The 24,491-nt window shown below is 59.9% G+C and overlaps 6 protein-coding genes across 6 annotated transcripts; 2 read left to right on the top strand and 4 right to left on the bottom strand.

The window, feature by feature from the left end:
• On the bottom strand, positions 1 to 3,771 carry THITE_2113078 (uncharacterized protein). Its single transcript, XM_003652028.1, has 3 exons — positions 1,968 to 3,771; positions 637 to 1,904; positions 1 to 567 (listed from the first exon to the last, which is right to left on the bottom strand). Exons 1-3 carry the CDS (start codon positions 3,348 to 3,350, stop codon positions 99 to 101), a joined length of 3,120 nt encoding a protein of 1,039 aa, XP_003652076.1. The 5' UTR covers positions 3,351 to 3,771; the 3' UTR covers positions 1 to 98.
• Positions 3,772 to 6,517: 2,746 nt separating this feature from the next.
• On the bottom strand, positions 6,518 to 8,572 carry THITE_2077070 (uncharacterized protein). Its single transcript, XM_003652027.1, has 5 exons — positions 8,279 to 8,572; positions 7,716 to 8,100; positions 7,295 to 7,418; positions 6,915 to 7,065; positions 6,518 to 6,863 (listed from the first exon to the last, which is right to left on the bottom strand). The coding sequence occupies exons 2-5, from the start codon at positions 7,936 to 7,938 to the stop codon at positions 6,711 to 6,713; spliced, it is 651 nt and encodes a 216-aa protein (XP_003652075.1). The 5' UTR covers positions 7,939 to 8,100; positions 8,279 to 8,572; the 3' UTR covers positions 6,518 to 6,710.
• A 3,517-nt stretch (positions 8,573 to 12,089) lies between these two features.
• Positions 12,090 to 14,443, top strand: THITE_2113068 (uncharacterized protein). The gene is made up of 3 exons (XM_003652026.1): positions 12,090 to 12,162; positions 12,327 to 14,083; positions 14,187 to 14,443. Exon 2 carries the CDS (start codon positions 12,441 to 12,443, stop codon positions 14,019 to 14,021), a length of 1,581 nt encoding a protein of 526 aa, XP_003652074.1. The 5' UTR covers positions 12,090 to 12,162; positions 12,327 to 12,440; the 3' UTR covers positions 14,022 to 14,083; positions 14,187 to 14,443.
• THITE_2113066 (uncharacterized protein) lies at positions 14,392 to 17,878 on the bottom strand. The gene is made up of 3 exons (XM_003652025.1): positions 16,786 to 17,878; positions 16,332 to 16,728; positions 14,392 to 16,257 (listed from the first exon to the last, which is right to left on the bottom strand). Exons 1-3 carry the CDS (start codon positions 17,669 to 17,671, stop codon positions 14,763 to 14,765), a joined length of 2,778 nt encoding a protein of 925 aa, XP_003652073.1. The 5' UTR covers positions 17,672 to 17,878; the 3' UTR covers positions 14,392 to 14,762.
• Positions 17,879 to 18,406: 528 nt separating this feature from the next.
• THITE_2113062 (uncharacterized protein) lies at positions 18,407 to 20,018 on the top strand. Its single transcript, XM_003652024.1, has 2 exons — positions 18,407 to 19,348; positions 19,420 to 20,018. Exons 1-2 carry the CDS (start codon positions 18,566 to 18,568, stop codon positions 19,957 to 19,959), a joined length of 1,323 nt encoding a protein of 440 aa, XP_003652072.1. The 5' UTR covers positions 18,407 to 18,565; the 3' UTR covers positions 19,960 to 20,018.
• Positions 20,019 to 20,405: 387 nt separating this feature from the next.
• On the bottom strand, positions 20,406 to 22,383 carry THITE_2113061 (uncharacterized protein). The gene is made up of 2 exons (XM_003652023.1): positions 20,560 to 22,383; positions 20,406 to 20,486 (listed from the first exon to the last, which is right to left on the bottom strand). Exon 1 carries the CDS (start codon positions 22,089 to 22,091, stop codon positions 20,619 to 20,621), a length of 1,473 nt encoding a protein of 490 aa, XP_003652071.1. The 5' UTR covers positions 22,092 to 22,383; the 3' UTR covers positions 20,406 to 20,486; positions 20,560 to 20,618.
• Between the last annotated feature and the right edge of the window lie 2,108 nt (positions 22,384 to 24,491).

The following is a 24,491-nucleotide window of genomic DNA, read 5'->3' as shown; positions in this document are numbered from 1 at the left end:
CGTCAAACGAAGATAGGTGGTGCTTCTGATCCCCACCGGGGTCGCGGAGCAGTCGGACGGGATCGCCGGGCTCGGAGACAGCTGGGCTTCAGAAGTCTTCAGATCGTCGTCACCTCCTTGCCGCCAATTTTGAGGTCCAACTCGACAGCCTCGTTGTAATGAGCCGTCAAGATCTCCGGCACTGCACGGCCCTGAGGCCAAGGCTTCCGGGTGTTGTTGTCAAACAGAAGCCTGTTGTAAAGCTCAAGCAGGTACTTCAGCCCACTCTTGATGGGCGCCTCCCGCGACGCATCCTCGAGGGCCAGCTCTCTGAACTCCTGGTAAACCTTGGCGTTGAAGTCGTTGAGCAGCATCTGCGACCAGAATTTGTAAAGCTTCTGCATCAAGCGGGAAGTCTCGCCGGCCTTTGCGTTCCGACGCTGCTCAAGCGCCGCCTGACGGATCTCGGAGTAAGGTTTGCGGACCGTCTGCGTCTCGGCAGAAGAAGTCGCCTGTGTATCAAGCCAGACGATCCCGCGTTCGGGTTGATCCGCATTGCCGGGCCCATCATGCGCCTCCCCGTTGACACTATCGTTCGGGTTAGAATTACACACAACAAAGCGGATCTGGATGGATCAGGAAGAGGAAGGAGGTTACCTTGGCATGTCAGGCGAGCGCGCAGAAACGCCGTTTGGGCTCCCGTGGGGATCCTCCGAGACATAACCTGCCACGCCGGCAGCATCAGAAGAGCCCGAACCCTCCTTCTCTTCGTAGCTCAGAACCATGATCAAGTTCTCCACCTGAGAGTCGGAGAAGTTGGTCATGCTCTCCAGCGTAACGGGAGACTGAGGAGGCGCGTATTCCGGGACACCGGCAGACAGCCGCGACTCGGGGCCATGATGGTGGCCATTTACCACAGCGCCGTTGACGGCAGGGTTGAAAAGAGCCCCGTTGACGAAGGGGGGCTGGAACATCTGCTCCTCAGAAAACGCCGGGAAAGCGCCACCAGCTGCAGTCGGATACGGCTGAGGAACAATAGGGCCGGGGAAAGGGGCGACGAAATGGGCGTCTGGCCTGGTATACGGAGTGAAGGTCGTCGGGCCGTTGTTGCGATAAGGTTCGAAGCGCTCATTGGGAGGCAGGACGAAGTGCTTCCACTTGTCGCGAATCCTCAACCGCTCGATACCATCGTCACCGACACCAAACTCGATCTGATCGGAAAGCGAGCAAGCAAGTCGAACCAACTCCAGATCTTCAGTAACGGCTTTTATCCGCTTGAAGTCTGCAATTATCGACAAAGGGGCGAAGCCCTGCCCATCCATGTGCTGACGGAGGTAGTAATCCTTGCACAGGTTCTCGACAGAGAGGTAGTACTCAACCTGGGTTTTGAGAATTGCGATAGATGGATCGTAGATGGGCGAGTACATGTACGGAGGGTACTGGCCCACCGCGAAATCGGCCATCTGGGGAGTCTTAAGTGGGAATCCAGCGGCGCCCGAACTGTTGCGCGCAGCTGACTGACCAGAGCCAGCCCACTTGCTCCCCCTGCCTCTCGTGGGGTGGCCAAAAGCCGCCGGGAACTGGCCGGAGAAAGGCGGAGGGCTGTGCGCACTGGAGGCCTGGCGGGATGGGAAGCCGGCAGGGGCTGGGTAGTGTCCGTTGGGGACGTACGATGCAGACCCCATGTGAGACGAGGAGCCGGCGTGGCCACCACGGCCACGGTAACCACCGCCGCGACCACGCTCCGGACGGTTCTCGCGTGCAGGATATTGTTGCCCGTGCGGACCGTCTTTCGCGTAGTCGCCGCGGGTCTGGAAGCTGTTTCGCTCCTGGGGTTGCGTTTTGCCTGCCGCTTGCCCAGCCTCGAAATTCAACGGTCCACTCTCGGCCCGGATATCTCGTACTGCACTAGCCCTCTTCGACAGCTGTTGTTTTGTTAGCATCTAGACTGGGTCTGTCGGACAAATCGTTTGTCATCGAAAACTCACCGATGATGCATCCGGGTTCGCATCGCGCGGATGCTCGATCGTGCTGTTTCCTGGAGCCGAGGTCTTGCGCTGGTCGCGGGAAGCCCCATCAATTGAGGCCCGCTTTGAGGGGTGCGGTGCTTGGGGCTGGGATGTCGAGCGTGAAGGGACGCTCCCCTCACGTGCACGAATCGTTGCAGCCCTGGGACCTGTGGCGCCCCCGGGAGAAGGCGCCTTGTCGCTCATCGAGCCGGCGGAGGCTTGGGAGGCAGCTGCACCGGCAGTACCGGCAGTACCGGCAGCGCCGGCGGCGCCGGCGGCACCTGAATGGTTGCCCCTGATCGAGCCAGCTTCACGGCCGCCTCGCGCGCCACCACGAGGTTTCGAGCCGCGAAGTTGCGGGAGCTGGGTCTCAAAGACAACAGAGTGCACAATCTCAAGCTTCTCCCAGGTCTTCTTGCGAGGAGGACCAGCCTCTTCTTGGCCCTCCTTTTGAGACGTGTCGCCCTTCTCGTGCGGCTTACGGGGAAGCGGCTCCCGTGCAGCGGCGGCCTTGGGGTCAGGCCAGAGCGAGGGATCTGCGACTGGAGGCAGCGACACCGGGTTCTTCTCGTCCTTGTCGCCAGCCCGGTTGCCACGGGTACCGCTTTTGCGGGGTGCCTGATCAGGCCGTGATGCCTCAGCTGACTTCTTCTGCGACGCATTCGCACCGTTCTGGCTTGTGCCGCGCGCACCGGCATCTTCCTGTGATGAGGCCAGCTTCTGCTCGCTACCGGGCGCCGGTCCGTCTGGTGAGGCAAGTTTGGCCTTGACGGCTGCTTTTTGGGCTTCCATGCGTTTCGCCCATGGGTTGACTGCAGGGGGGGGCGCTTCTGTGAGAATGACGGGCTTTGCAGGCTCCTTCGCCTTCTCCGAATCGTCCTCCTGGTGTTGTTCGCTCTGTGCATCCTTGTCACTCGCACGACCTTTCTTGCCCTTCCGACCTCTCCTGCCGTCCGTGTTGTCGTTCACGCGGGAGGTCCGACTAGTCGAGCGTGAGCCCTTGTCCTCGCCTTGGGACTGGGCCGTGATATCGGTCGCCTTTGTGCTGTTCTCTTGGGCTGTCTTTCCAGACTGCTCCGCGACGGATGCTGTAGACGAGCTTGCGCCAACAACAGAAGAAGCCTCAGAATCCTGCTTTGACGCTGGACCTTCCACCTGGGTTGCAAGCCTCTGAGTATCTTGAACTTCGGCGCCATTGGTGGCAACTGAGGGCGCTGTCACAGACGTGGCACCGGTAGACGCGTCATCTTTTCCCTGAGAGCCAGTCGTCGACGGGGCAGGGCTCGAAGTCTGTTGCGGACTCGGTTGTGAAGCGGTCTGACCCCGCGCAGCTTGCGCGTAGGAAAACGTTGTGGCCGACATTGTATCGTCCAGGAGGAACAAGTCGCCACTGAGTACGTGAGAGAAGGGGCACGTCGGGGACAGGTCAGCCTGGCCGCGTGCGGATGCAAGCCCTCGTCGACAGGAAGCTGCAAGCAACGTCGGCGCGCTTAACCCCTGCCGAGTGTGCTCAGTATGCCTCGTCAAGTCGGGCGATGTCCGGAGAGGCCGATAGAACCTCCCCGCACTGACGGAAAGCTGGGGGCGGGGCCAAGAGACACCCAGGGCTTTGACTGGATTGTTGAGCGAGAGTCGCTAAATCGGGCTCTTCTCGATTATTTTCAGTTGGGGAACCAGTTTGCCTCCAACGAAGGCGAGGGCGGACTGTCCGCAAGCCGCGGAGCCGAAATCTGGCGATCGTGCACTCGATGTGGTCGGTCGGAGAATTTCCCGTTTGGGGATTCGGCCAACAGCGCTCCTCACAAGGTGGCTAAGCAAGCGGGTAGGCTGCGAGCGTCGCGGACCGAGAACCTGGAGGGAAGGAGCGAGGAAGGTGGGCGTTGCGGGTAGAAGCGTTGCGGCTCGGTTGTTGACGGGCAGTGGCAGCGAGGCGTGAAGGTTCCGCACCAGCTCGAACAACCTCTTTTAGGCCCGAGAACAACCAACCACCAACAAAGCCCTAGCGACCGACCTCTAACTAGTGAGAGATCCCAGGTGCACAAGGGCAGAGCAAACCGAGGGCTCAGAGTGAAGGATGGGGGAGGGGAAAACGAAGAGGAGGAAAAAAAATTGTGCCGGAGGGGGTAATGGCAGAAAGTGGTTCGTTCGCCAGGGCGAAAGGCGGACGAGATTTGTGTGCGTGGGAATAAATTTTTCTCGGTTCTTCAGACTCGGGCTGCTGGAAAAGTGGTGGAGTTAGAACCCGGCACGTAATGGATGTACCCAAAACAATTAGCATTGTCCCGCGCGCAGAGCTCAGGTGCCTGCTGGGGCCGGAGGGGAAGCGCCGTTCGGGACTGACGCAGTGGGGGGGGTTGCGCGAATATAAATCGGTGGTGCTTCAGGTCGATCTCAGATGACAAAACGAATGTGAGGCAGAAGAAATCCGAGCCAGAGTGCGGTAATCTCGATCTCGACCAAAAGCCAAAAAGAAAAGTTCGTTTCCATGCATGTATGATCCGAGAGGGCATGTGCCCCGGTCTGGGAGCAGCTTCGAGCTCTTTCATGTCCTTGTTGAGTGACTGAGTGGAGCGAATGATAACTCCTTCCAGGTTGCCGAATTCAGTCAGGCCAGTTCCGAACTCCCCACACGGGCAAGTAGGCCACACGCACACCTGAGTTCCGCAAAGAGGTCCTTTTGTGCCAGGTGTGTTTCTGTGCCTGGCTAAGGGCTTGAGAATGCAAGCCGCTAGATCCTTTTATTGCCTACCGTATATACTTCGCACCAGACACCTCAATCTCCCGCGCCAACACCGACTTCGCTGCCGGCCTGATCATCCTTGGGCCACGGCCACGGCGTGGTGCGCAATGGCGCATGTGATCGTGTGAGCGTGTGTGCATGTTGCGAAGAAGATAAAACCGTCACACTTCCTTTCAACACCGGGCTTCTGTGGCTTCCAATCAGTGCCACATTCCCACTGTCATCCGCTGGTAAGCCAGGCAACCTGGAACCTGGAGGCATGCGGCGGACGTGACAAGACCGTGGTAGGAATTTCAGCAATTTCCGCCTAGTTGCATCCCACTGGGAAACGCTCGCCTGTCCTGATGGGACTCTGAGTTGGGAGGGGAACCCGGCCATCGCTCCCCGACTCGAGCTTGTCCTCGCAACATTCCTGGCGACTTAAACGCAGTCGATCAGTGGCCATCACATTCAAAGCCTTCCTCGCCATGTCTCGGCTGGCTACAGCTACGATGGACCTCGCGAACCTGCTTGGAGTCGAGGATCCTCCGAGAGGACGCAGAGTTAAACTCTCTTTGGAGGATCTGGTCAGTGCCATTTACAGATACCAAGTGGTAAGCGTGAGCACTACACCAGCGTGGTTGCTCTCTTTCCTTCGGACTGTATGACCAAGCTGCAAACCAAGACCATCCATATCTCGACAGAATAAATTGGCTTTCGCTTCTCCATCTCACCAGCGTGCTTTCTTGTCCTCGATCCATGAAGTGGGATCGGCAACGGCTTCAGGGAGAGGACTGTCGATGATACTGTCCCGGGATACCGTACGGAATACATAGACGGGTAGCACGGAATACGGAATACACGATGCAAAGTTCATTTGTAACATGGTTCGGATATTCTCGGGGAGGGTAGCAGCGTTGGTAACGGAGTGGGTAGCAGGTCCTTTGTTTTGCTATTCCTGGAAACAACTCATCCAATCTGCACAGATGCACGTCCAAGTTCTTGATTGCCTCGCACTCTGGGCATAGTTGGCATCAACGCGACTGGACAAGGCCCTTTTGGCAGGGGTAATACCACACTGTAACGGAGGCTCGAGAGCTTCCCCCCGGCGGAGGATCGGCCGAGGTGGGGTCTCCACACACATGGGTGTTTCCGGGTCTTCGCTTGTTGCTTCTGGAAAGAAGTTATGTCCGGGGCTGGCACTGGCAAATCGGGTCCCGGCGCCGTTACTGGCACAGCAGCGCATCCTCCCACATCATTTAGCCTTGGGGCAGACGCATTCTGATGCAGGCCATGATAAGTCTTTTAGATATGTATTTGTCAACGAAGTGTCACAGCCGTTCGCACACTGCGTAACTAGATGTATTCCCACCAGCTGCTTCAGTACCTAGCCAATCTGTGGGCTTCGAGTATCGACGGACTTTCAGGGGCCACCAACGCGGATGTGCCAGACTCCAGAGTCTACACAGTAGGTAGTGTAGTGCGGCTCGATAGCCGGTCCAACCTTAACAGTCCGCTCGACCAGTCCGGAACCAGAGACCGTAGTGAGACAGCACAGTCGGCCTGGTGGCAACAAGTTGCCGGCTAAAGGTTCTACCCGTCTCCCTGCCGGAACGTTTCGTCGTAGTGGCGAGGCTCTCAAAACCTATGCGAGCTGGCCTGCGGATTCTACCGTAATGCAGGGTTGTACGCAATGCGACAGAAAGCACTCGGCTCATTTCCGGCTTGGACAAGTTTGCATAGGTACATACACAGTGATGTGTATGCAAAGCGCGACCCAAACCTCACTATTCCCCAGATGACACCAGGACGGGCGACCATCGACGTTCTTCGAAACCACGCCAGAGCCTTAGATACATGGGATGGTGCAGCTCAAAAAAGAAAAAGACTATTTCACGGGGCGGACAAGTACAGTACGTACATACACTGACGGTCATAACCACATCGGCTACTCTTCGTAGGGTCGGAGGCCATCCGGGCGCTTGGCGCCTGGTGCTAGCTTGCTAGCTGGTCATCCAGGCGGCGGCCCTGCGGGCCCCAAAGCTGCTTACTAGGCGCAATCCGCTGGAGCCCATGGGGAAGTAGCTCACGAGATACCACACTAGGGAGGCCAGTTGGATAAGCCCTGCGAGCAGGGTAAGGAAGGTGTTTTGTAACTGGCAGCATCTCAGTATTGCGCCTAGCACTCGAACACATGGCTGACTTACGCCGATGGAAAAGTATAAGGTCAGTCCGAGAGACCCGAAGTAGGCTGCTGTGAACGGCAGCCGTGGCGTCGAGACGAGGTGCTGTAAGTATGCCAATGGGCCCATGATGGCAGCAGAGGAGGAGAGGAAGAGGATCGAACCCAGGGTCCATCTGTGCAGGGTGTGCACATCTCCGAGTCAGCCTCGCGACGTCCTGATACTGCCTAAAGAAAGAGAGGAGAAAGAGAGCGTTGTCACCGAAGGCAGCACCGAGAACAGATGCTCACCGAGTTACCCCCGGCCTTGAGATACGCCCGGCCGGGGCCGCGCGGCGCGCATGATCGTTCACAGGGCGCTTCAGAACAGTGCAAGGAAGGATTGAGCCGAAACTAGGCACTTACAAGACGACTAGCTTGCGCGGCCTTCCCAGAGATATGAGTGGGAAGAGGGCGAAGCAGATAACAAAGCAGGCAAGCGCCCCGAGGTTGCAGGCACCAAAAATCAGCAGACGATCCCACCGACTCACTATGTCTCGTCAGCCAGTTCAGAAACTCTCTCACGGCGGAACCGCTGCTTGAGTGAATGACTATAATGAAGGACAGCGACAAAATACGGGATCCGCGGGAGGGGCAGCGTGAGACATGACCCTGCAGAGCCGGCACATGTCCTGCATGGCCCGTCCGCCTGCTGGGGAAAGCAGCTAAATCAGGAAACATGGGGTGGGGGAGTTTGTTTGGGGGGGGGAAAGGGGGGGGGGGGTTGGGAGGGATGTCGGGGGGTTGGGGCGTTGAAAGAAAGCAAGGGAAAGACGCGTTGACTCACAGGCAAACCACGCGTCATCCTCCTCGCGGCGGCTAGGCGCCGGTAAAGGGGCCCCCGCGCCTTCAGTGGTCGGCAGTCGGACATAGCCACGGTCGGCAAAGGGGTTGAGAGACTGCAGCGATGACAGAAAACCGCCTTGCCGCGATGTGTTTACCGGCAGGTCCGCATCACGGCGCGACCAGCCTAGCGAGTTGATTGACTCACGAAACGATGCCGAAGCCATGGCTCACCGACCCTCGTCGCTCTTGATACCGCGATCGGCGAGGCTGGGGAGGGAAGAGACACGCGAATGGCGTCCGGTACTTTGGACGTTGCTGTCGGGCAAACTGCGGGTGGCAAGAAGCGTGGGGAGTTGGCAGGGCTGGCACGGGTCCCGGTGACCACACTAGAGACATTGGAGTGAGCAAGAAGTCAACAAGATGTATGTTGAAGCTGTTGCACTTGGGTGCGGGCAGAAGCTTGGGGATTGGGGTCGGGGCTGGGTAAGCACTGTCAAGACACGCTGGGAGGCACAGGATGCCGTTGGAGAGGACAAGAACCACGATGGCAACAAGTGCACGTACGGTTTGGGAACGAGGATGGCCCCTCACTGAGTCCAGAATGATTCGGGGTGTTGTTGCTGGAGGTCTATTTCTTGGATTCCGCCCCGTGTTTTAAGGCACTCTGGCTTCTATCCCGTTTTCGCTTGCAGGTCCGACTCGAAAATGGCAGCGAAAACTCGTCCCCGTAGCTGGGGGAAACGCGAAAGGCAAAGTGCGCAAACTCGCCGATGCTGCCGCAAACGGGGGCGCTACTTGTGGGCGCTGTTTGGGCTGTGGGAAAGTTGCTCCGCGTCGGTGCCTTCGGATGGGATTGTCAAGAGGAAGTTAGGTGGTTCATGTGCTGCGAAAGCAGTGGGGACGGTACCAGAAGCGGCACTGCTGCGTGCCACCCCTGTCAGTTGGCGCACTTCTGGGAGGGCACCCACTGCGCTGATCCTGTCGATGTGATTGGCCTTCTGATCAGTTCGCCCCACAGCAAAGTGATCACGGACCAAGTACCGAGTTGAAGAGGGTGCCATCCAGTCTCAAACCGACCTCTTCGCACCACTCCTGAACATGGCGCGCATACACTCCCTACCCAGCAGTGGGTAGGCAGGGCCGCCGAGCTCTGATGACCTGAGGTAAGGTAAGGAGTTAAGTGAGTCGCGATGGGGCGCACCGGTACTGTGACTTGTATGGGACCGGCCGATGGCGTCAGCACGTGGAAGCGCACTCGACTTGTCACTCCTGTCTTCTTCTGAGGCGGGGGCGCAGCATGGTGTGCCACTCTAGATTTCCTATTTCTTCTCCCCTCCTTTTCTTCCAGGTTGTTCTTTACTGCCAGGTAGGTACCTACAGTGTACCATGTAGGAGCTAGGGGCCTGATTTACGCCCCTACCCTCGAGCTACTCTGCCTTGCTTCAAAACCGTCCACGAACCCGACAGGCAGCAGAGGTATCACGGTAGCCGAGGCAGGGTACTCGAACAAGGACGACGAGCGATGGAGGAGGGCAAGAATTTGAACGGACGGTATTAGTACCTCAGGTACAGTCCCGATCCGATCTGCCATCTGTCATGCATGGCACAGCTCCGGCAATCGTCAAGCGAACGTTGCTTCGTGTATCACACGGGCCGATCCCTTTCCTGCGTCTGCATCGTGTTGTGGAGCTCCCGTCGACGCCGGCACTCTTCCATCTAGCTACCTGCAGGATCTAACCTGGACAGGACAGATTACATGCACAGCGCTAATGGTAGGTGTATACAGAGTACATGTACATACAGAGATGGTAAGGTAGTGCGGTTGGGTTCGGTGGTTGGTCGCGCAGGTCTGGCGACCGCACCATCCCACAACGGTACGGCATCTTGGCCCCCTGCCCAGGATTTAGAGACATGACGTCTTGCGCGCTGGGGATGGGGTGAACACGGCTGTGCGCTTTTACGTTTGGTGTGCCTGATGTCTCAGCTGCGAGTCACACCGGCAGGCGAGAAGTACCTGGGCGCCCATGCTCGCCATGTTCTCGGACCTGTTTCGGTGAAGAGCGCGGAAGCCAGGTGGAAAGGCCAAGCTCACGACGAAGCTGTCGTTTACGAGCGTCCGACTCGGGATTTCTCAGCACACCAACTTCCTTGCTTCAGGTCGTCCCGAAGTCAGACGACTACGCAGTCGCCTGGACGCGAGGCAGCGCGTCCAAGGCAGATGTCCCGGTGCGAGTTCCCACCCCAGAATAAAAGGCCGTGTTGTGCCACAGGTAACGGCGTCGAGCATCTCCGGATTGAGATTGCTTTCTTCAACTCTCTCCATGCTCGAATCCATCCCGCGCTGCTCACCGGCGACTACCCAAGCTACCCTTTCTGCACAGTCAACAGCAAGGTATCCAGCAAACTGCAATCCGCTTAGCCGTATTAGTTTTCGCCTGCCCGAAGTGAACCCACCTTCGTGCCCCGTCACAACGAGGCTCAACAGAAGAGCCGGTCGATCCCGCGGGGTCAACCAATCGAAACCCTGCACCTGAACGCCGCATCCAACTGCGAAACCGCCAGTCAAAGGAACGGATCCAGACGCACCAAGGAGTGCCGTTGAAGTAGGTTGGCTTCCAACTCTCACCATCGGACCTGGAGGAGGAGAATGGATTTTTTGCAACCTCCTATTCTCCCTGTTTTCGGAGCCAAGATCCCCAAGGCCTCCCTTGCCTGTTCATGCCCCGCAGAGCGCGGGTTGTCCAGGGCTGCTCACGGGTGAAGTCCTGCACCACCCCGCCTCCGGGAGAGTCGTCAGGGGAGGGACGTCAGCAATCTTTCCGTCGTTGATTTTGCACGGATATTGTTTCTCATCTTTTATAAAAGGGCGCTTATGGTCCGCTAGTGCACACTGTGCTGGCAGGCTCCTGCTGCCATGAGGCGCAGCGGTGAACATCACCTTTAGCTTCACAAGGACTGATCAACCTGAAGTGACAGGTGCTGTCAGAAGCTGCCAAGAAAACGTGTCAGACCCGACCCGACCGACACGAACACCAATCATAGCAGCAGCTACCCCCCATCGGATTAGTTACGGCCAGCTTCGGAGGTGGGGTTAGCTTGGCGAACTCAGCGTCTCACAAGAGGGCAAATAACGAATAAGCAAGTTCAGACATTTTGCCCTCCATCTGCCTTCCTACCTACCTTACCTTTCCATGCTGGTTGCGTGGCCACATATCACCCGACCTAATCGATACCTACCTTCTACTGTGATAAGTGAGTGTGAACTCTGGGAGGTTCTGAGCGCTGAGCGCTATGTGCTGAATGCGCAGCAGCCTAGCCACTTCGGGCTGGACACGCCCTCGCTCCCTCGCTCGCCTGCCCTAGTTAGCATCCTTCCCGCAACTATCCCTCGCCGAAGAGGAGCAGTCCGCGAGACCAAAACACACAGCGGCTGCAATCACTGTTTGTGCGATCGATCGATTTCCCGAGAAACCCTATCGTTTGCCTCTCCAACGCGTGTTGGTCCGTCGATTCCCTTGGGCTGACTGTGCGCGTCCCAACTTTCCTTGCGTGCCCCTGGTCGGAGTCCCCTCCGTTCCCGGAACAGAGGCCCCGGCGGCCTCATGCGCAACACATAGCAGCGACAAGACTGCGTCCTTTACGGATTACTTCCATCCTCCTTCACCCTTCACAGGCCGCGCCCTGGGGCCCAAGCAGCACGAAAGCCAACCCAAGCCAACCTTGTACGCGCTGCAGCCAGGTGCGCAGCACTGCCAGCGGACTCGGCGGTTAACTTGAGCTTTACCAAGGTACCGCTTCTGTGGGGCACTGCTCCCGGCCGGCTTCGCTTTCTCCAAGCCCACGCACCCTGTGCAACGCCGGGTCTCCCTACACTAACTACCTTCGCTTTCAACCCGCACTTCCATCCGTCGCGCGCTCTCCCCTCTCCAACCGGTCCCGCAGTTGCAGGCTTACTTTTGCTCTCCGTCTTGGTTGGAGCCCACCGACAAAAAGAATTTTCTACCCGTCAAAGTCGGCAGTCTCCTGGCTCCTTTGTCAGGCCAATCCTGGCACCCAGTTGCCATCTGAAAGGCCCAGCTCCCAAGCGGGTTAGGCGGATACATTGTTAAACCAGCCCCCCCGCACCCTGCCCCGACTCGACTCGACGGTCCCACCATCGACCGCCGACCTGCGACAGCATCTCCCATCGCCCGCAACTTGAACCACACACCACACCAAGCAATCAAGTCGCCCTAGATCCTGTCAGTTTGCAGAGCTCTTAAGCATCACGCTCCTCGTTCTCTGCATACATTCGACTGCGATCGACACACGTCGACGACCGAGCATCTGAACTCTGCGCCATCGCTCCCTTCGAGTCGCTCACTCTCTCTTTTTTTTTCGCCTTCCTGCTCCACCTGATGGAGAGCGGCCCAGCGCCGGCAGACCGGAAGATACCTCGCCCTCTCTAGGTACGTGCAACGCATCTCTGTCGCTGGCTTTCCCGGCTATTCCGGCTTGAGCCGCACAGTCGCGGCCTGCTTCGGCGGTCCCCAGCTCACACAACCTTTTTTTTTCTCTTTTTCTGTATCGCCCGAGCTGACATGCGAGTGGCTGCAAACTCTCCCCGCCGTAGCCTGGATCGGACGCCACGTCGATTACCTGTTCCATTGGCAGCCGAAAGGCACGGTCCCCCGTCAAGCGCATTTGCACGCGATCCTGGATAGTCTTCGTCACCAACGTGGTCGAGATGTCCCAGCACGGTTTCCAAATGGCCGGGCATAGTGGGATCGACCCCAACGATCTGGCCATGTCCGGCAACTTTCAGACGCAGTACCAAAATCATTTCTCTGGCCATACGAATCCGCCAAATGCATTCTCAACCGGCTCGGCTGTTTTCGGGGATGACGAGTTGCTGGAAGGCCTGACCAGTCCCACGGAGCCCCAGGCAGGGCTTCAGGACTACAACATGAACGAGATGGGTCCCGGCCTTTCGCAAGGCGTTTATGGCTCTCACCACGGCTTGCCCATCGAGCAGCAGCCCATGAACGGATACTCGAGCACGCCGGATGGCGATCCCATACAGAGCCCCTTTGTGCACAACTTTGGCCAATACCGCCAACTCCAGCACCCTCAGTCCTTTAGCGGCTCGCTCAAATCACCCCTCTCTTATGCTGGATCCCCCCTTGCGAACTCGGAAATGAACGAGAACGTGGATTCGAGCTTTCTCGGCGTGCAAGCGCGCGCGCGCATGGCACAAACTATGCAGCGCAAGCCCTCGAGCGCCAGGGGCTCTCTCACCCCCAAGACGGCGGCCATGGCTGGGCTGCCGGTGACTGCCGAGGCTCCCTTTGGTGCCCAACCGATCAGGACAAGCAGCGTGCACCACGAAAAGTCACACTCCGGCCAGTGGATCCAGACCCCCAACAGTCTCTCGTCGTTTCCTGGTTCCGGCTTCTCGTCGCCCCTACAGCCTCCTTTGCAGAGCAACCACATCAGCGACATGATCCTCAAGGGCGGCGCCTCGATGCCCGCGAAACTGGGTGCTCCGTCGGCTGCGGCTTCGACTCAAGAGGCTCGGCGAAAGCGGAGGCGCGAGTCGCACAACCTGGTCGAGCGCAGGAGGCGGGACAACATCAATGAGCGGATCCAGGATCTGAGCAAGCTGGTGCCTGCTCACCGGCTGGAGGATGAGAAGATCCGGAAGGCTATCCAGAACGGGACGCCGCTCTCGCCAACCCTGGCTGGGATCGGATCGCAGGCGACCTCGTCTCTTGCGGGCCCCGGCGCTCGACGGGCAGCGGGGGGGAACGCAGGGAACATCACGACCGGCTTACCCGTGGAAGAGAAGGATAAAGGCCCGAACAAAGGGGATATCCTGAATGGCGCCGTGAGCTGGACTCGCGACCTGATGTGGATGCTCCACCTGAAGATCCAACAGCAGGAGGAACTGATCAACACCATTCTCGAGAGCGGAGGCCGGGTGCCGTTTGAGATCACCGATGATGAGCGGAGGATGCAGACCGAGCTCATGGAGGCGATGGCCAGGAAAGACGAGACAACTGGGCAGCCCAGGACCTTCTCCTACTCGCGCACTGCCGGGTCCGGCCTTCGGGTGCCACATCACACGGACTACAAGGGCGAGCCTCTCAACGGCAACACCAATGGCACCGGCGGCGATCACGCCTCGGTCAGCCCTGGGGATGAGGGTGCGGGAGGGCTCGCCCATGACATGCTCGACAATGGTGACTTCCTTGATTACGATGACGACGGCAGTGCCGACTTGAATTTCAAGGAAGAGGACGAGTTGGGCATGGATCTGACTGCCTAGCAGCCGAGAGCGCGTTGCTGCTATCCTGTCTCCTGCGGCTCGTTGTCTCGCGCTCTTCTGGGGTATCCCCTCTCCTTTGAGCTTTTTCTTTTTCTTTTTCTTATTCTTTTTCCTTCTTCTGCTTTCCGATAATGGGCTCTGGTCTTAAGGCTTAGTTCTGCTTAGTTCTGCATCGCTGCTGCACTTTCGGGGTTATATAGCATAGCAAGGGTCGTTCAGGCACAGCGGTCGTGGCGTGGTCGGATCGAACTGGGCAGGTTGATCAGAGGGGCCTACATGCATTGAGATTCGGCGGGGAACATTGTCGTTCTCTTTCCCTTTGGCTCTTGCTGGCGTTTCCTAGCTTACAAATGATACCTCGAGCATTTCGGCACATGGAAACAAGGTGGATAGGGTGGGCAGGGCGCTTTTGGCTTTCATGATCTCTGGCTTCTTTTTGGTTGGCGAGCCCCTCCGTCAGTCGTTAGGTAGTTGCGATGGCATCGATTGCTGCGCGTGTTGGGCTTGCTGGCTGACCACGGCCTGTTTCACTGCGTAGCATGATAATACCCCTTGGGCGAATACACATGTTTTACCACATGCTTTTACGAAGATCTGCCGTCCCGCATGCGTTCCTATCTCCTTCCGTCTGTTGTTGCGTGGCGCTGCCTTTTTAGATATATCTCAACGATAATCCTTTGGTATCACAGAGCTGGCTTCTCGTCCCCGCGAGATCCTGGCTTTACCTATGCTTCCACCATCTTACCAGTGACGAACGCAAAGCAGGTACTCGCTCATGGCCGTCAGCAAGTTCCACACGTCCTTGCGCTTCATGTCCTCTTGCAGCGCGATCCTCTCCAGCGCCGTCCTCCCGTTGAAGTATTTGCAAAACACCGGCCAGGCGTTGGCAACTCGCTCGTCCCAGTCGCCGCTGTCGCGGAGCCCCGTTCCTCCAGCCCCTCCTCCGCTATGGGGACCGCCGAGGCCACCCCCTCTTGCCACCCCTCTTCCTCCTCCTCCGCTGGCGCCTCCGCCGGCGCCGGAGGGATGGTGTTCCCTCTTTCCATCTGTACCATCCCTGCGCCCCTGACTGGTCTCCGGACCCCTGTCCTTCTCCCTCTCCCGACCATGAGCCTGAACCTGAGCCTGGGCCTGACCCGGACCAGAACCCGAACCGGAACCGGAACCGTGCGGGCGGCCGCCGCCGACGCGGTCGCGGAAGCGCCGCCCGATCGCGCTCAGGTACAGGCTCTCCTTGCCGGTGGCCTGCTTGGCGTCCAGGATGATGTGCGGCGTGATGCCCTCCAGGTGGCGCGCGTGGTTGACGCTCGGGTGCGCCGTCTGCCGCGGCACGGCCTTGCGCGCGTGCGCCGTTGCCCGCTCGGCCAGCTCCCGTGCCGCCTTGTCGGCGAGCCGGGCCAGCCGCGCCTTCTCGGCGGCCTGTTCGGCGGGGGTCGGGGTCGGAGAGGCTGAGGTCGGGTTGGTATTGGTGTCGTGAGAGGGCGGCGCTGGCGGTGGCGGGGATGGGGAGTGGCGGTTGTCGTTGTTGTTGTCGCCGATGATTCGAGCGGGAAATGGGGATGTCGGGGTAGAGGCGCTGGCGGGGATGAGCGAGGAGTGGGAGTGGGAGAGGGCGAGGTCGCGGAGGGCGGCTGTGGAGGAAGAGACAGAGTCGGACGGGTCGTGGAGTAAGGGGAGGAAGCGGGACGAGAAGCCGGCGACGGGCGCGTCGCCAAGGGCTGGTACGGCCGGCACCGAGGAAGTGAGGGCGGCGGTGGCCGCGTCGTCGCTTTCTACACTGCCCGGTTCATGGCCCATGCTCTGGGCGTGCTTTGCGCGGGCAATCTCTTCGGCCTCAAGCTCGTACTCAACCTCGTAGATGATCTCGGGCCAGACAACGACGTAGGCAAAGGTACACAGTTGTGTGACCCAGCCGCCGCGCATCAGCCAGGCCAGCATGGCCATGTAGACCGGACGGTGGGCTTTGCTGGGGCAGTGGAGCTTGTATGGCCGGGGGGCGACACTGAGCTCGGCGAGGAAGTTTGGCAGAGCCGGCGAAAGGGGGAACTGGCGCGCCCACTCGGCGGATGCCTGAGGGAGCTTGCGGAGGTCGCAGTTGGGGCTGACAATGTACGTGTCACGGGCGTGCAGAGGCGGGATCGCGATGGCGCGCCGCCAAAAGATGAAGTGCTGGGCAAACTTGCGCACCTGGGCTGGGGTGAGCACGTTGCTGGACTGCTGGCAGACTTGATAGAAGCTGGGACGGTGGTGTGAGCAAGCTGTTCCAAAGGGTAAAAAGTAGAAGGTCGGCGTGAGGGCCGAGGTCCTTACGAGAGTGTTGGCTTGCAATGGCGCACAAACTCAATCATGGCGAGCGTGGTTTCGTCCGGATCGCTTTGCAACTCCGCAATGATCCTCTTCTCGTCCATCATGAGCAGAAGCGCAAAGTTTTTGTCCAGGAAGCCGGGCGTCTCAGCCGCCTCCTCTCCCATTAGCGAGTTTACTGTGGTCAGCCAGAGGCCGCGCTGACTTTCTTCGCCTTCCTGCGGCAGGTCCGAGACATGAAATGGGACGGGGATCTGGACAGAGTGGGTTACGGTGCCCTCGACCGTGTCCAGCTGCAGGGCGGCAATTTTGTTTTGGGAGACAGCCTCGTAAATATCCTGCATGGACGCTGCCAGGGATGAGGTGGACAGGATCTCCTCCCACAAGGAACTCATTTTCCTCTCTGTGCCGCACGTCAGTCGACCGGCAAGCTGGGAGAGGGAGAGGAACGGCTACGCACTGTCCTCCCGACCCTTGTCTTTGAGGGCGAGGATCCGTTTCGACTCCTTCCAGACAAAGTCACTCCGCTGCTGGCAGTATTTGAAGGCCTTGTTGATCTTCTTGATTATGTGGGTAAACATTATGTCTACGAGGGGCTTGACCTCGTGCTTCTTGGGGTGGAGGAAGAACACCAGGTTGAACATGGTCATGGAGCTTTTCTTGTCCTCGGTCTCGTCGGCGGGCTTGACCGGGGGCTTTAGCATGTCGCGCGCCTCGATCTTTTCTGCGTCGCTTGCGCCCTTCTCGCCGCCGCTCCTGGCTGAAGCGCCGGCGTCGGTTGGCAAGGCATCGTCGTCATCCTTCTTGGCGGCGCCGGTCCCAGGCCCGACCCCGGGTTCCCGGTGCTGCTGCGACTGCGGCGGCTGATTCCGAGGTTTCTTGCTCTTCTTCTTACGCCACACGCCGTTCTCCGGCACGTAGATGGGATAGGAGACGCAGTGGACGGGGTCGAGCGACACCTGAAACAGCCTCTTGTGGTATGCGCGGGCTGGCGTCAGGATGTTCTCCAGATCCTTGGTCGGGAACCCAGCAACGCGCTCCCAGGGGACGATCTGGGTGCCGCTCTCGGTGATGATGTGGTCGTCATAGTTCCACTGCGCCAGCTCGGCGGCCTCGCTCGCGGCCGAAGAGCCGGTCTCCAAACGTGCGCCGCGCGAGGGGACGCCCGAGAGGATGTCGTCGTCCTCGTCGGGCTCGTCACTGCCGACGGTCGTCCTTCTGGAGCGATCCGCCGGCAGCACGCACGGCGGGTAGTGGAACACGAACTGCGGCCCGTCACGGGAGCGGTTGATGACGAGGGCGACGCCCAGGAAGTTGTCCGTGTTTGGGAGGACGGGGGCGGCCATGGCCACGGAATGCGCATGCGCAATTGGGGACTCCGACTCCGATTCGAGTCGCCCTTCGGTTTTCAGGGCGGCGGCCGGGCCATCGGCAGGTCCTGTTGTGGGTCCCGGGTGAGTTCACGGGGGTCGGTAGTTGCGAGCAGACGCCCGAAGAAAAGCGACGGGGGCCGGCGATCATCCGACGCCGAAACGCAGGACTGGCCCTTGCGGCCTTGGCCCCCTGCCTCGGATCAATAACGACATGGGAGGGATGGAGTCACTCCATGACATAAGAACTGGAAAGTGGGGCAGCGTGGGGTTGTTCACTGCTGTTGCGCTTGGGCCAAGTTCACAAGCGCAGGGCCACAGATGAACCTACCTTAGGTACTCAACAGGGCAATCGCTGTCGCGAGGACTCCACCCCCTGGCTCGTTCAAAAGGAACAGAAGGGCAACTGGTCGTGTGCGCCAGTCCACCCCGAACCGCCCTCACCAAGTCGATTGCAAGCAGCAGCAACCAATGCTGCCCGCCGTTTCGCCCGTTCCCTGCTATTTGCTGCCGTCCGAGCTCTGGCCGTTGAGCTTTGCAATTTATCGTTAGCTCACCCCGTTCTCGTGCGCCCTTGTGCGTCCGAACTCGCTCGCTTGACGGAGTATTTGCGTCTCCCTGCCCCGACAGCTTTTACCAACTCAGAGTCTTCTCATGGTCTTGCGCATCTGTCACTTGGCATTATTCCTAGCTCGCCACCGCGGTCTTACGCCATTTCTCGCAGACGTGTCGAAGCTCAGAGTTCGATAGAAAGCCGAGAGCACACCGGTCAGCGACCCCCACCGCCGCCGACCCGTCCTTAGGGCACCACCGCGGCACCTACCGCCTTACCTGCTGTGCAACCTTGCCACGGCTTGACTTCTACCCACCATGCCTGTCCGCGGCGAAAATGGCGTTCACAGCAATGGCGAGTTGAACGGACACGCACCCCCGATCCGCTACATCCCGCTCTCCTACAACAGCGCCAAGTCGGAAGAATCCGCGCTCCGGCTCGTCCTGTCCGTCCGCCCCGAGTGGGAGGCACCGGGTTCCAACGTCGAGTTCGTGCGCTTTACTGACGGCATCACAAACACCTTGCTGAAGGCGGTCAACAAGCGCCCTGGCCTTACAAAGGAAGAAGTCGACAGGGAGGCCGTCCTGCTGCGAGCGTACGGTCACGGCACCGATGTGATCATCGACCGGCACCGCGAGGCGCAGAACCACGAGCTGCTCATGAGACACGGGCTGGCCCCGGAGCTGTTCGCCCGCTTCGAAAATGGCATGATGTACGGCTTCGTCCAGGGCACCGTCACCCACCCGGACGACTTGCGCAAGCCTGACGTCTACAGAGCTGTGGCGCGCCGTCTGGCCGAGTGGCACGCTATTGTGCCTTGCATCGCAGGTCGCACGGGGCACAGCCGCAAGAGCTCCAAGCTGGACGGGCTTGCACTTCCGGCTCTGGACAGCAACCTTGGCGATGCCGAGTTTCAGCGGGCCCTTGACGAAGTTGCCCCTGGGAAGCCGCCGCCGAACATCTGGACGGTCATGCAAAAGTGGATTTTTGCCTTGCCAACCGAAACAGAAGCGCAGAGGGCCCGGCAGGCTGCGTTGCAACAAGAGTTAAAGACGCTTGTCTCCGAGCTGAGCCAGCGGCCGGGCCTGGGTGTGAATGGGGTAAGTTGAATCAGGCGGCAAAAACATCCCGCGCGACGACACGCTGATGCTGACACATGGCTGCCTGTTAGCTCGTCTTTGCTCACTGCGACCTCCTGAGCGGGAATATAATTGTGTTGCCCAAGTCTCGCGCCGCAAATGGCGAAAAGTCCGCCGAAACGAGAGTGGCCTTCATCGACTACGAGTACGCAACGCCGTCGCCGGCCGCCTTCGACATCGCCAACCACTTCGCCGAGTGGGGTGGTTTTGACTGTGATTTCAGCGTGCTGCCGACGCGCGCACAGCGGCGCGACTTCATTGCCGAGTATATCGATTCATATTTCACCCTTCTAGAAAAGAAGACGCCTGGTGCGGCCGCCGGTGTCGACAAGGCAGTCGAAATCGAAAAGCTGCTCACGGAGGTGGACTATTTCAGGGGGGTGCCCGGCTTCTACTGGGGTATCTGGGCGCTGATCCAAGCGACCATCTCCGAGATCGACTTCGACTACGCGTCTTATGCTGAGACCAGGTTAGGGGAGTACTACGCTTGGCGGGCCGAGGTGACCGGCGAGCGGCAAAGATCCGGAAAGGAGATGCCTCTGCGGGAGCGCAGATGGGCTCAGGAAGAATAGAGCGGCGACAGCCGTCGCCGGTGAAACAGCATCCTTCTTCGTCGAAAGTATGTCTGGCATCTTAAGAGCATACTTTGCACGCGAGGTGTTCAAGGCGCTTTGGGTTCAGCATTTCATTTCAGGTCAGGGGAGGGGAGTTCAGCATGGCTAAGAGGGCGATCATCCAACATGGGCTCGGATATGCCGCGTACGGAGCTTTATGATACCTACGGTTTTTGTTCCCGCCCGTCCTTGCGAGGGCGTAGCGACGGTTGGAGTTAATTGGGGGTGTAGGGGGTAAGGGAGGGGACCCGAAAACAAACACCATTAGTTTTCAACAACTTGCTGGCTCCGTTGCCGGGGCACAGGTGGAAATCACCTGCGACCAGACAAACATCTTGGCGACTCCATTTAAGGACCACCGTGAAATTCGTCTGCCAAGAGCTGGCTCGCCTCACGGCGTTGCAGGCAATGCAAGCTGTCTAATTATCGCCTCCCCAATAACCCATGGACCCCGCCGAATGTTGAAGCATCCCATGCCATCATCCCTTGAACCTGAATGATTTAGAAGCCTGGCGCCTGCCTGAACGCAGAATGTGGTGTTGAACGGACCTCACGAACCTTTGCGGAAAGCAACCGAAACAGAAACCGAAACAGATAGAACCCCCATCTGATCCGCCTTACGCCTCTCCCTTCCAGTACTTGGTCGGCACAAATGGCATCTTAGTCACGACAGCCTTCCTCGGCCTGCCGCGGACCAGCACGTCGACCTCTGTCCCGGGCGTGTGGAACCCGTCCTTGACGTAGCCCATGGCGATGTTCTTGGCCAAGCTCGGGCTGGGGCACCCGCTCGTCACGGTGCCAAGCTTGACCGGCTCCTTGCCCTCCTCCTGCGCGCGGCTGACAATCTCGGCGCCCTCTCGCGCCGGCGCACCCTCGACGACCAGGCCGACCCGGCGGCGCTCGACGCCCGACCCGCCCTTGCTCTTGGGCACCAGCTGGCTGGCGATGACGTCGGCCCCGTAGAACCCGGCGTCCGCGGTGCGGCGCTCCTTGGGGATGATCCAGCTCAGCCCCGCCTCGACGGGCGTCGTCGTCTCGTCCAGGTCGTGGCCGTACAGGCACATGCCGGCCTCGAGGCGCAGGCTGTCGCGCGCGCCGAGGCCGGCGAGCTGCACCTTCTCCGGGCCGGCGGCGAGCAGCGCCTCGGTGACGTCGACGGTCTCGTCGCCGGGGATGGAGATCTCGAACCCGTCCTCGCCCGTGTAGCCGCCGCGGCTGATCAGCACGGGGCTGCTGAGCTGCATGCCGCGCAGCTTCAGCCGCGCGTACGCCGACTGCCCGAACAGCAGCTTCTTCAGGTCCAGCCCGCCGGGCCCGCCCTCCAGCACCCGCGCCAGGATCCCCGCCGCCTCGGGCCCCTGCAGCGCGACCAGGCCCTGCCCGTCCAGCCGCTCCTCCGTCACCTGCAAGTCCTCGTGGCCCGGCTCGCCATTCCACTTGGCCAGCTCGCTGTCCAAGTAGGCATTATCCTTATCGCGGCAGGCGGCGTTGGTGACGACGAAGAAGCGGCCCTCGGCGAGGCGGGTGACGACGGTGTCGTCGACGATGCCGCCGGAGCCGTCCGGGCGCAGCAGGCACGACAGCGTGCTGCGGTGCTCGGGCAGCGCCTCGATGCCGCTGGGCGTGAGGCGCTGCAGGAAGCGGGCCGCGCCGGGCCCCGCGAAGATGCGCTGCACCATGTGGCCGACGTCGAAGAGCGAGGCGCGCTCGCGCGTGAACAGGTGCGACCGGCTGACCGACTGCGACGCGTACTGCACCGGCATGTGGAAGCCGCCGAAGGGGACCATCTTGGCGCCGTGGGCGAGGTGCAGGTCGTAGAGGGGCGTCTTTCGGAGCGGTTCGGAGGAGTCGGCGGAGGAGGAGGAGGAGGCATTGCGGGTTTGGGAGCAGGCAGCGGGGAACTGTCGCAGTCCGAGTGGCCGGGTGGACTGGAGAGGGTGCTTCTGTTGCTGTGGCTGATGCTGTCGGAGCGCATGCTGTGAGAGAGACGTGGCGACCGCGCGGGAGCTGTATCGCCTGGCCGAGTGCGACGGCGTTCCGCGTGTGCCCCGGAGGGCCCGGGCGAGCGCGGGGGACCTTGCGCTCTGCATTGAGCCAATTGGGCCGATCCAGCCGTGCGTCGGCGGGAAGATTGCAATGGAGGGATAGAGGGTAACAGAAGGTGGTTCGTCACCCACGATTTTAGGGGGGGAGGAGGGGAGGAGGAAACGGAGGAAAGAGCGGGAAAGATAACTGAAAGTGACTTCACTGGGGCTCCGCCGATTCGCTCTGCTGACGGTCAGTTAGCCGACTTTGGCCGAGCTGCCGCCCCGGACCGGCTCCGACTTGGCAGCAGAGGTGGGCCCGCCCCCTCACCCCTGACCGATGGCGCTGCAGCGGGGAAGATCTGGTCTTCTTCAACTCAAAGCGAAGGGATCCATAGACCAGTGAACATGCCTTATTACACTAGTGTATATCCAATTACCTAGCTACGGTAGGTACGGCACTGCAACGCTGCGCAAGGGGGAGAAGAGCTGGAGCAGCTTGCGCTGGCGATCTCTAGAATCCCCTCCCGGCGCGCCTGCGCACTGGCTTGACCACGGCCCCCGACGTGACCGTCTTCTTCTCCTTGTTCGGCCCCGCCTTCTTGGCCAGCTTCAGCTCCTCCTCCGCCTGCAGCCGGTCCTCCGCCCGCTTCTTGTCCGCCGCCATCTGCGCCTCGATCTCCATCTTCCGGTTGAACTCGGTCTCGGTGATCCGCTTCTCCCGCGCCGAGTAGCCCTTCTCCTTGATCGAGTAGAACACGCCGCCCAGGTCCGCCAGCCAGTGCGGGTCCACCGACGTCACCGTCGACATGTACTCCTTGGACGTCAGGATCAGCTCGTGGTAAACGACATAGTCCGGCAGAAAGCCCAACCCGTAGAGCGCGCTGGTCGGGTGCAGCTGCACCGTGACGTTCGTGCGCAGGTTGATGTACTCGCCGATGCCCTTGACCCGGGCTGCCTGGTGGTAGTAGCCCGAGCAGATGCACTTGCGGATGATGTCCCAGTCGTTGCCGCAGCTGACCATCTCCATGTTTTGCATCTTCATGATGTCCAGCAGCTGGTCTCGGACCTCCTTGGCCCGCCGCAGCGACTTGGAGTGGAGAAAATGCTGGGTGCACCACCGGTCGCTGTAGCCGTTGGCCTTCCACTGCGTATATACGTGCAGGTACGTGAGATGGTCCGACTCCGGCACGAAGAACTTCTCGCGCGCTGCGTCCGACTCCTCCTGCCGCTCCTTGGGCCGGTAGAAGACGTTGGGAACCGAGAGCATTGACACGATGGTCACCATCTCCTCGCTGCAGCCGTACTCCTCCGACATGATCAGAAGCTTGGCAAGCGACGGGTCCATCGGGAACGCGTTCATCTTGCGCCCCAGCGCCGTCAACTCGCCGAGGTTATCCAGCGCACCCAATGCCCAGAGGTCGAACAGCGAGGTCGTGATGGTGTCCTGAGGCGGCGGGTCCATGAAGTCGAAGTCCAGCAGGTCCTTGACACCGAGTGACTTGAGGAGCAGAACAGTGTTGCTCAGATTCGTCCTTTGAATCTCGGGGATCGTCTGGATGTACATCTCATCCCTGAATGCCTTCTCGGTATAGAGCCGATATGCCTGTCCCGGTCCTGTTCGCCCCGCACGGCCCGCCCGTTGGGCGGCGTTCGCCTGCGATATGGGTGTGATCTGAAGCGTGTCCATGCCCATCCGCGGGTTGTACACTTTGAGTTTGGAATATCCGGCGTCTACCACGTACATGATGCCGTCGACTGTCAGGCTTGTCTCGGCGATGTTCGTCGCCACGATGCACTTCCGGACTCCTGGAGGAGCTCGATCGAAAATTTTAGCTTGAAGATCGGCGGGCATCTGGCTGTAAATGGGCAGAATGCTGAGCTTCGGCGGATCGTTGAGTGCGTCCAGCCGCTCGCGGATGAGCTCGCAAGTCACCTCGATGTCCTCTTGGCCCGTCATGAAGACAAGGATGTCGCCAGCCGGCTTCCCCACGTGGATGGCCAGGACCTGCTGCACAGCCTGATCCACGTAGTCCTCGACAGGCGACCGATGGAACAGGATATCCACAGGGAATGTGCGACCAGGGATGGTGAACTCGGGAGCGCCGCCGAAGAAGTCGGAAAAGCGCTTGGAGTTCATAGTGGCCGAGGTGACGATCAGCTTCAGGTCGCGCCGCCGCTGCAGGATCTTCTTGAAGAGGCCCATCAGGACGTCCGTGTTGAGTGCTCTCTCGTGCGCCTCGTCCATGATGACGCACGAGTACCTGTCCAGGTCCGGCTCGTTGAGCGATTCCCGGAGCAGGACGCCGTCCGTCATGTACTTGATGACCGTGTCCTTGCTGGTGCAGTCCTCGAAGCGGATAGCGTAGCCGACCGTGCTGCCGAGCTTCACCTCCATTTCCTCCGCAACGCGCTTGGCGACGCTCATTGCCGCGACTCTGCGGGGCTGCGTACAGCCAATCATGC

Source organism: Thermothielavioides terrestris, chromosome 2, assembly GCF_000226115.1.
Source record: "Thermothielavioides terrestris NRRL 8126 chromosome 2, complete sequence".
NCBI lineage: Eukaryota > Fungi > Ascomycota > Sordariomycetes > Sordariales > Chaetomiaceae > Thermothielavioides > Thermothielavioides terrestris.
The sequence above is the reverse complement of the archived record's forward strand: the minus strand, read 5'-3'. Positions and strand labels throughout refer to the sequence as shown.

Bases quoted from the DNA above. Each gene is read 5' to 3' on its own strand.
- THITE_2113062 (XM_003652024.1), top strand. From the start codon at position 18,566: ATGCCTGTCCGCGGCGAAAATGGCGTTCACAGCAATGGCGAGTTGAAC. The intron at 19,349-19,419 runs GTAAGTTGAATC...GCTGCCTGTTAG, and splicing joins CGGGCCTGGGTGTGAATGGG to CTCGTCTTTGCTCACTGCGA.
- THITE_2113061 (XM_003652023.1), bottom strand. From the start codon at position 22,091: ATGCAGAGCGCAAGGTCCCCCGCGCTCGCCCGGGCCCTCCGGGGCACA.
- THITE_2077070 (XM_003652027.1), bottom strand. From the start codon at position 7,938: ATGGCTTCGGCATCGTTTCGTGAGTCAATCAACTCGCTAGGCTGGTCG. The intron at 7,419-7,715 runs GTGAGTCAACGC...GACGAGACATAG, and splicing joins GGATGACGCGTGGTTTGCCT to TGAGTCGGTGGGATCGTCTG. The intron at 7,066-7,294 runs GTAAGTGCCTAG...CACCCTGCACAG, and splicing joins CCGCGCAAGCTAGTCGTCTT to ATGGACCCTGGGTTCGATCC.
- THITE_2113068 (XM_003652026.1), top strand. From the start codon at position 12,441: ATGTCCCAGCACGGTTTCCAAATGGCCGGGCATAGTGGGATCGACCCC.
- THITE_2113066 (XM_003652025.1), bottom strand. From the start codon at position 17,671: ATGGCCGCCCCCGTCCTCCCAAACACGGACAACTTCCTGGGCGTCGCC. The intron at 16,729-16,785 runs GTGCGTAGCCGT...CGTGCGGCACAG, and splicing joins AGACAAGGGTCGGGAGGACA to AGAGGAAAATGAGTTCCTTG. The intron at 16,258-16,331 runs GTAAGGACCTCG...CCACCGTCCCAG, and splicing joins CATTGCAAGCCAACACTCTC to CTTCTATCAAGTCTGCCAGC.
- THITE_2113078 (XM_003652028.1), bottom strand. From the start codon at position 3,350: ATGTCGGCCACAACGTTTTCCTACGCGCAAGCTGCGCGGGGTCAGACC. The intron at 1,905-1,967 runs GTGAGTTTTCGA...ACAAAACAACAG, and splicing joins CGAACCCGGATGCATCATCG to CTGTCGAAGAGGGCTAGTGC. The intron at 568-636 runs GTAACCTCCTTC...CCCGAACGATAG, and splicing joins CGCTCGCCTGACATGCCAAG to TGTCAACGGGGAGGCGCATG.